Raw genomic sequence first — 9,796 nt, 5'->3', positions numbered from 1 at the left:
ACAAAACAAAATATCATAGAATCTCTTTGAGAAATGTCCATGGAAATGTCTCATTTCTGAACGACATTATGATCTATTAGTTCATTAAGACTTATTGTCAGTTGAACACAAATTTTTATATCGAATGCAAATATTAGATTTACGTTTTAAAATTCATCATAATAACACAAAGTTGATAACGCTAGATTCACAGATTATTATTGAGTTGGCTCATAATTTTAACAAGCGTTCAAATCCAAAAATAGTGGAATGATAGTTTTCATCGGTTTTCAATTTACATAAACGTAGGGTAACCAACCAATTTTGGACCCTTAGAGAAAGTAAAATTACGTTAACGTCAATAATATTTGCTTGCTAATGTTTTTTTAATGCAATACATGCATGAGTCTGCTGTTGCTGTTCTTGAAAGAAAACTGTCAATGTATGTTTTATACATTGACATAAAATCGAAAATGACATTTCTTTCCAGCATGAATTTTTCATCGATCCCGAACAGTTCCAAATTAATTCGTAATGTAATTTCCGGTTTCAAACCCTCTAAACTCGATTAATCTAACAATCATATCGATTTGATCAGTAGAAGAAATCAAAGTTTGTTTGTAGTGTCGGAATTTCGATAAGAGGTTTTGTCTCTAAAACGTGAGAATTCTGTAGATTAGGCCAAATTACAAATAAATCATTTTTAGTCTACTTTCTACTACTGCCGCAGTCAGACGTACAATCGAGCCAAGTGAACAACAGGCCTCTCGATCTAGTGTGCATTGTCTCGAGAACAAAGGAAATATTGGATTATTCTTGTCATCATGAGTAAAGTTGACGAAAAAGCTTTACTCCGACCCAACGCTGCGGTCGTTCACTTTAAATTTTGTTTAAAACGACCGAGTTTTAGTGAAGTGGAATACCTTCTGAAGGTAAAAATGCAACTTAGGCTTGCGGAAGTCTTGTACCTTCAGTATCATCATCTTCGCAATGTAGTGTTAATATCATTCAACACGTTAGCACAAGCCAAGCGTTTCGTTTTGAAGAACAACTTAAAACACGTGGTTGAAAGTGACAACGTTGGAATTAAGATTCCCGTATACATTGAGAATGATTATATAGATGTAAGGTTATATGACCTATCACCTCGTACCCCTCCTGAGCCAATTGCAAAATGCATGTCGCAATACGGAGAAGTAGAATCCGTTACACCTGATACTTGGAGAAACTTCTTCCCGGGTACTCCAAACGGCGTTTTTGTAGTGAGGATGCGGATTGAAAGGCCTATACCCTCCTACTTGGCAATAAAACTCAATACTCACGGAACTACAATTATGCAAACTACGCTATGCACCCATGAGGGGCAAACTCCTACGTGCAAGTATTGTAATCAGACAGCTCATCATGGACAACCTTGCGCGGAAGATGCAGAGGAAAATGCATCTCAACCGATTGCCAACTCATCTACGGCAAACCAACCTAAAAAAGAGTTTTCAATACCAATGCCTGAACCACAAACGGTGGCCAAATTTGTGGCAGCTGTTCAGACCATAATGACAACCGCAAAAGAATCATCCAGCACCCCAAAAGCAACTGTAAGCAACATCGGTAACGAATGCAGTAACAATGACGACGGATTTACACTGATCAACAATAAGTGCAAGAAGCAAGGGAGAACATCTGATCCCGGACACCAAGCTAGCTTCGACCGGAACGTGAAAAACAAGAGAGAATTAAATGACCCCCCTGACGCTGTTTGCCAACAGTACTCGCGAAAAAAGGTCTCCGCTCGCAATAAAAAGTTGCGCGCATGAGATCCAATTAATTAATTCTTGTTTGTATTTTTATTTTTACATGTATTGTAAACGTATAAAAGATCCACGGCTCCGTTAAGCTACCGCTATGAGCCGTGTCAAATAAACGAATTAAAAAAATAATAAATCATTTTCATTGAGAGCCATGCGACGGCTTCTAATAACAGATTTTACGCCTGGGGAAGCTAACTCCGCACCGCCAGATAAGATCATCCCACCTCCTACCACTACACTCTGGATCAAACCTCCCAATCGAGAAATTGCGTCAATTCAACAAAAAGTCGGACAACGAAGCGCCGCCGCGCCAGCGCTGCATTACCTGCATCGCTAAACGCCATCAGCCGGATCCGTAGCATCAGTGTTTTATTGTTGGTACGCAGTCCGGATGTCCAACACTACCAGTAGATATCTAAATGCAAGCTAGGACCTTAACAACACCCTCGGCGCAAGAAAGCGCGAAACGTCCGCTTCGTCGTCGAACAGCACTCGTCGAATTTGGTGTAAGCAGCGCGGTACCACCAGTCGTCGACGTTTGATGGTGTGACTGCGTATCGAAAGCAGCAGCGGGAGATGGTCGATGGATAAAAGAGTGGTTTGAATAAACGCCTAAATTCCCTGCGCAGGCTGATAATAGCTCGAGCCGGCTATTAAAATTATGCGTTGATTAGTTGTCCCCATAATTATTTCCGTCATAGTCAAAGAGCTCAATCAACACTAAATATTTAATGGCAAATTATTACAATGTCTCTTTATGAGATGTCAATTATATTTCATTGTTTGTGTCGATTTTGCCTTCTATCGCATAAGAGAAGATTTTTACTCCACGGCCCAGCGCCGAAAAAACCGCTTTCTCTACACATTGGTTTCGATGAAATTTCGGATAGTTGCGCCACCATCGATAATTAAAATTTTAGGATGTTTTTTATCATAGAAATTTTAGCTTTAAGGTCATAAGGATACATTTTTTACAGGTTAGACAAATCATTTTATAAAAATTTTGGTTGGGAATTGAACCTAATTCCAATTCTACCTTTTTCAATCAATCTTTACATCAACATAGAAATTTTCTTCAATTTGATTAAATGTCGCGGTTAAATGCAACAAATAACCTCAAGACCTTTCGAAACTTTTCCAGAAATTTTTAAAGTTATCAAAAAATATTGAAGGTAAGCACTTTTTACTTGGTACCGTGTGCTTGAAAAATAATGAAAGTCACGTGCCCATCGCGCCCGCGGCTAAATGTAAACTTATAGTAAGAAATCAAATCGAGACTAGCTGAGAAATCGATAGAAGCGATGGAAGCCGTAAAAAAATCAGCTTGCTGTTAACCCTTTGGCAATCGCGTTATTATCTACTTGGATGATTTCGCTAGAATTTCTAAACGTTGCACACTACGCAGGTAGTATGCAAGTAGATTAAAGCTGAATATCACTCAATATAATTTTTCTGATCACTATCTTGTTGTTAAAAACAGCGTAGAAGAAAACACCACTTGAGTACATTTCACATGAAGCAAATTAAAAGCATAGTCGATTTTAATCACCACATTTATTCCATTTTTTTAAATTGAAAAGTATCACAATTGGATAGCTCTGTGTGTAAATAGTCACAACTGGTTGTAAAAATATTCAAAAACATTACATTTTCCTGAATGTTTATCAATATGAATCCTTACTTGTATACAAATCCGTAGTCCCGCAAATTGTTAGTTGGTAGAAATGTTTTCCTTTTAAAAATTTGACAACGAGAGCATTGTGGTTTGTTTTGATTTGCAAACTATTCCATTCAGCACAGCCTCACTCATTCATTCATTGCAAAACAAACTTTCTATAATTAACTTTCAATCACTTTGCGTTGGTATTTTGAACAAATAGCTATCTCAGTTTCATCTGGCCATTTTTCATGTTGCAAAAAATTTGCTCTCATAAATCGCTCTCAATGTTTATTACGGTATGTAAAGTGATATTCTAAGCCCCTTAACTACATAGATAAAACTATTCTCGAGTAATAACTTTGTATATCGTATTTTAGAATATTTCGAAACCGCCTAGAAAATTTTTTATCTAGTGGTTTTGAGCTTCCATCGCAAAAACATGAATGCAGCGATTCTCAGCACTACGAAGATGACTACCAGAGCGACAATGTCCAGCGTAAAGTTGGCATCCAGCATATCAAGCTCTTCCAGTGTGGTCGAAGGCGATTTGAAATGACAATACACTTGATGACACTTAAGCTTTTCACGTCCGTACGCGTATGTGGCCAGAGCTGTACCCTCAAATCCATACCGAATATAAGATAGATACGTAATCCACCGGAGGTAAATTGGAATGGCGTCGAATGAAACGAAGAAGCCGGAGAACAACAGGAAAGGTACGGACATAACCGGGGCAAGAAAAACGCCGTTTTGTACATTCATAGCAGCGCCGACGACCAGGCCAACACTTTGAGCGACAAATGAAATCAACAAACAAGATCCCAGGAACATCGAAAAACGGAACCACTCCAGCGGCTGTGATGTGAAGTAATATACGATTGATACGTAGAAAACGCAGAATATTGCCTGAAAAAAAATATGTTTCATCAGATAGAATTTTATTTAGCAGTTTGTTGTTTGAATACTAACCTGAAATGGAATGTCCGAAACGGTTATAGCCAAATAGTATGATCTGAGTGAATACCACCGATTGAAGTTTTCCTTCAACAAAACAGGCATCTCGAGAGGGACTGCAATGAAACGTTATGAGAATCTTCCTCCAAGCGAATACTATGTAAACCTTACATGATAGAATCGTAATCGTCATGGAAGTATACATCAAAAACAGCATGTTGAAAAACAAGAAACCCAAATTACTGAGTACTTTGGCACCATCGTTGCCGATATCGTAGTACAATGCACCAATCAGGAAACCGACCAGGATGTGAGCAAACAGACGGAGATACATGAGGGTCTGGAATAGATAAATAGAGTTAGTGAAAAAATGAAAGATCCTCCGATTACAATGGTGTTCCACCCCTTTCCCGGATCCATTTGATCAAATTCCCACAGTACATCCCATCCAGAAATCCTAAGGAGATTTTCATCTTTCTATTGTTATAACCCTAGTCACTGAAGTCATTAATTAGTGGGGTTATATACAAAGTTGGAACTCAAAAAATTGAAAGTTTTATTATTTAATGTTCTGAAAGTACATACTTTTGAAAATATCTCTGCGAAATTTCATTCAGATCGGAGCACCAGATTTCAAACTACAGCCGTTCGCAGCACGCTGGTTCTTCCGCGAATGAAGTTGACACAAATCTTTTAACGCAATTATCTCGGAACAAAGTTTTTTGAAAAGTACCGTTGCGGTGAACGTGATATCTCAAAAACTATTAAATTATTGGTTGCCAAAAATGGAGAAAATGACATTTTAAAAATGTTGTTTAATGTTTAACGCATGGTTTATATTATGGTACGGGTTTTCTCAAGTAATTCTTTCGAGCTTAATTGCCACTTGTATAGCCATTCTAAGTAGGAAGAGCTGTTCTGCAAGCAGATTATATACGCTATTACTAGGACTCATTCACTTAAAAGTGACGCACGCTTCGTAGTAAGCTATCCGGTTCGTGTTGTGATTTTTCGGAACACTGTTGATCAATAATCCGGTGGTCAATGAAAGTTATTCATCAATATCATTTCAAAATCTCATATTAGATTATACTTTTCGTTTCTGTTTGTAATATAACTATGAATCACGCTCAATTTAATTATTAATTTTTTTGGTCGGCTTTTAGACAATACTGATAAATAAAGACAAAAAAAACATAGTTTCCGTGTATTTCAATCATTAACATGACGTAATTATAGTATAATTGAACACAACAAATATACCAAGTCGTTTGTATCGATTCAAAAACGAACCCAATCAACTAAACACCGTGTCGGTCTTACCCCACCCAAAAACTGTCGGTCTTACCCTAACAGCGCACATTTTTGTTAAATGCTCAATTAACAGTATTGAAATACTCAAACTTATCTTCAATTCACACAAATAACGATATGGCGAGTAGAATAGAATGTGTGACCCAAAAACGGGTCATGTTCAAAGCTTTTGTGTTATTGAAACCTTAAAATGTATCAACTAAAAATAACATCCAAACGCGCATCAACTTTGCTTTCGCTTGTTTTGTTTGTTTTGTTGACGTTTAATGAATCCATACGGCATCGATGTGTATCGAAATGCCTAAAATAATCGTACTAATAATATCCTGTCATTATTGTATGATTTAAAATTTGATATCCGGGTAAGCCCGCTGTTCCCCTAACCCCTTAAGCCGTAAAACGATTTTGGTCGTTTCCAGGGATACCAGGTATCTTTTTCAAATGTCTTCACATTTTAGAAAAAAATGTCTTCATTTGTCTTCAACGGTCTAGATTCTGAATCGGTTATTGATCTTCAGCCAGAATTCTGCCAGAAATCAGTCAGACATCCAAAAAAATTTGTCTTTAAAATGAAAAACACGTCTTCGCATCATTTCAAATGTCTTCAAAATGAAGACAAATCTTGAAATCTGGCATCTCTGGTCGTTTCCAATGTAGCTGACGTTAAAGATACGCAGTAGAAAACTTTCGTTTCACTTAATTGTACGTAAAACTAAATAATATTTATTTTTTGAAATTTTATGAATGATAACTATGCTGCCGACAAAATTAAATGTCAAGGAAGACCGATAGTGTCAACCAAGGACGTGTTTGCATTTTCGTGGAATAAATACAAATACATTGCTACATTTAGAATTTAGAAATACAAATACTTTGCTACATTTAGAGCTCTATCAATTTATGTAATAAAGTATGAATTTTATTTTCTTATTTAAAAATTAAATTGCTTCCCTTTAGCCAATAAAACGCCGCATGTTGTGATTTTGATAAACGTAAGTAGGGAAGACCGAGGAGGGTTGAAACAATTTTTTTTTGTTTTTGTTAGATAAATCGACAAAAGCTGTCATTTGATGACTGCTTGTTTTTAAATTTCTTACTTCTGTTAATGCTTTACCAAATTACATCAAAATAACTGGTACTAATCAATAACAAAGCATCTGTTGAAAACAGCCAATCTGACAACACTGCTGATAGTAGTGTAGTATCCGGATACTCCCTAAACAATAACAGATGCGGAGTTGAGTACCGTTCAGCAGAAATGTCAACTACACGAGAGAGCAAAGAGCAGAATGAGTGTGCCTACATATACTAGACAAATGGGCAGACGAAAAGGAGCGTTCGATCGAAGTGCATGTGCTTACAAAGGCGGCATTTAATAATAATTAATTTCGGGTAGTACCATTCCCTACCGTTGGTTGAAATCTAGCGTTACCTAACAACGCTAAACACTAACCGCAGCATATTTGCCGCGATAGAAAGGCCAACCGGTAAGAAATGCGGTGTGATCATGCAACAAAAGCTACCACGAGTTCATGTTGCAGGAAACAATAAGATCTTGTAGGCCCCTTCTTTATGAAGCTGTTTGTTCGCCAACAGGTTTAAGCTCGCTATACAGTGACCTGAAGGACAAATCGACCGTTGTACACATCCCGATAGAACACACAGATGCACCAATTCTGTGTGAAGTTGCATGGAATTAAAATTTAATGTGTTAACTATACCCACCACGTCGCACAGCGGCACCTGTTCATACAAAGTTGTGACAAAATTATAAAAATTGGTCTATGTGGCTAAAACTTGGGGTTTTAGCTAATTTTGGGTCGCTGAATCCATTTCTGCTATCAGTTTTGATATTTCATTTTTCGACTACTTTCATATAAACCCATTTGAATGCGTTGGTCGTTAAAGGGTTAATATAAACATTAATCATAGTAGCCAATCTCATCAGATAGCAGAAATGGTTGACAAAACTAGTAGAAATCACTTATTTTTTCAGTAATATGATGTTGGTTAGGCAATTAATTTGTAAGGAGATTTATGAGCTACAAGGCGTCTCTATATGGGTATTTTCAAAAACATAGATATACCAACTTCGGCGCAAAAATGCGCAAGATGAGCCCTATATATCTTGAAACTACACTAAATTTTGAGTCAGATTCATGATAAGTGACCCATGGGAGAACATCTCAAAAATTAGAAGACGTATTAAGATAAATTACTGATACGATATGAAACTTTTTAATTGGATTTTTTTGATGCAGAACAAATGTAAATCAGTTTTGCACAAAAAAATTCCCATCTATAGTTTAGCATATTCATTCTTCTTTTCAATTAACTTAAAATTGCTCCAATCGGCTGTGTAGTTCTTGAGATATCGCCATTTGAAACTCTAAGGTACTAAAAATTCTAATGAATTGAATTGAACAGAAATCCTCGACATCACTTGCTTCAACAACATGTTAAAAATTCATTTTTCATCCGATCATAGTAAAACTTTGAGATACCTTTATTCAAACTGAGAGAAAAATAAAATAAATATTTACAAAAGTATTACAAGACATTGATTTTTGGGGTTTTGTCACTCGTCGTGCCACTGTGCGTCGCACATATTCACCACGCACTGTGAGTAAGTGTATTGTCCAATGATTAAATGATTTATAGATGCAATTAGATGATCTAACAAAAACAAATGAATTCTACAAATTTATATATTAGTTTAAGTTTCTAATCCGTTTGTGTTTCAAAATAGGAATCTGAAAACAGGCGGATTTGTTGAAAATTGTCGCTCGGCAAATGAGAGAAGAAGCACTATAATGTGAGTTAATGTTGAATTTGTAAAACTGTACCTATATTAATATGAATAAATTTTCAGTTTTGAAGCTGTTTATTATACGAGAAAACTGCTATCAAAAGTGATTCTGCCGAAGTCCCACAATTCTCAACAGCATCAATATATTGATTTTTGTAACAGTGTTCTCTTCGTTTCAACTCTTCTCATACCAAGGTAAGTTGAAACATCAGTGAGTGTGAGTTGAAACAAGTAGTCAATTACTTTAAAAATTATCAAAACGTTTTCTAAAGCATCAAATGTTACAATTGTGTCATTATTATTCAATCGCACTAAGATAATTCCTTAAAATGACATGCATCCTTATCATTATTTTTCACAGTGTATATCTATGTAAAAACTGACACTTGTTTTGAAAATTACTTTAGATTTTGGTTACAAATGCAGGAATTTCTGCACTTATCCCAACAGTAATAATAGTAAGATACTTCGCCTAACCACTATTACTGTTTATTACAGTATTTGACTGTTCAGAGAGCTGGCAAAGCGTAGTTCGTAAGTCGAATAATATGTGTGTGACGAACTACACAATCATGATCGTCCAAAGAGACCTGGACAGCGCGCTACTCAAGTGCAACCAACAGTGAAACCTGACGTCAAATGTGTCATTACTAAAAGAAATTTGTGATAAACGTTTCGCAAGCTGCGGCGATATAGCGGAACGTCTATTTGAGAAGGAGAAGCTGTTTTGTCGTGTGACTAACACCCAGGGGCGGATCCAGAAAAATATTTCGGAGAGGGTCCGAAAATTTTATTTTGATATGTTCATTGTACAACACATAATATGTAATAACCTTATTTAATAAAAATCATTTTTAATGGTCGAATTTGATTTGGGAACAAATTTGAGTTGAGAACAAAAGAAAAGAGAAGCTATTTTAAAATTTCTCAACAAGTTAAAATAATTCGGGGGACCGGACCACCACCCCTGGATTCACCACTGCCAACACAGGAAGAGGAGAATCTTACCATCGCGATAATTTTAAGAAGTCTCTCCGACTAATACGATACTTTTACAATAGCCCTCAAAACCCGATTGGACGACGACCTCACACTTAAGCTCATGAAATGAAAGCTGTTGGATGAAGCATCAAGCATCAAGCCGTGTGGTATCCGGTGGTGGCTGAAATCTCTCGCAGTATTTAAGGCTCAAGTTACCTCAAGGCTTGGTAGTATGCGTAAGAAAAAATGTGTTCAGCTTTGCCACCAGATTATCCATTTAAACCTTTTCAA

The 9,796-nt window shown here is 36.5% G+C and overlaps 2 protein-coding genes across 3 annotated transcripts in view; one reads left to right on the top strand and one right to left on the bottom strand.

Moving 5' to 3' along the window:
- Positions 1-3,322: 3,322 nt before the first annotated feature.
- LOC131682650 (ATP-binding cassette sub-family G member 4) overlaps positions 3,323-9,796 on the bottom strand; it is a 74,719-nt gene continuing 68,245 nt past the window's right edge. For both annotated transcript variants that reach the window (XM_058964305.1, XM_058964304.1), the window contains 3 exons: positions 4,573-4,741; positions 4,417-4,517; positions 3,323-4,353 (listed from right to left, as the gene is read on the bottom strand). In XM_058964305.1, the coding sequence (XP_058820288.1) occupies positions 3,853-4,353; positions 4,417-4,517; positions 4,573-4,741 (771 nt within the window). In that variant the 3' untranslated portion in view covers positions 3,323-3,852. The remainder of the gene's footprint in view (positions 4,354-4,416; positions 4,518-4,572; positions 4,742-9,796) is intronic.
- LOC131682657 (uncharacterized) overlaps positions 8,588-9,796 on the top strand; it is a 76,326-nt gene continuing 75,117 nt past the window's right edge. Inside the window, exon 1 of the mRNA XM_058964317.1 lies at positions 8,588-8,719. The gene's annotated coding sequence lies outside the window, so the exon portion shown is untranslated. The remainder of the gene's footprint in view (positions 8,720-9,796) is intronic.

This window comes from Topomyia yanbarensis, chromosome 2, assembly GCF_030247195.1.
Source record: "Topomyia yanbarensis strain Yona2022 chromosome 2, ASM3024719v1, whole genome shotgun sequence".
Classification (NCBI taxonomy): Eukaryota; Metazoa; Arthropoda; class Insecta; order Diptera; family Culicidae; genus Topomyia; species Topomyia yanbarensis.
This window is presented reverse-complemented; position numbering and strand designations above follow the sequence as displayed.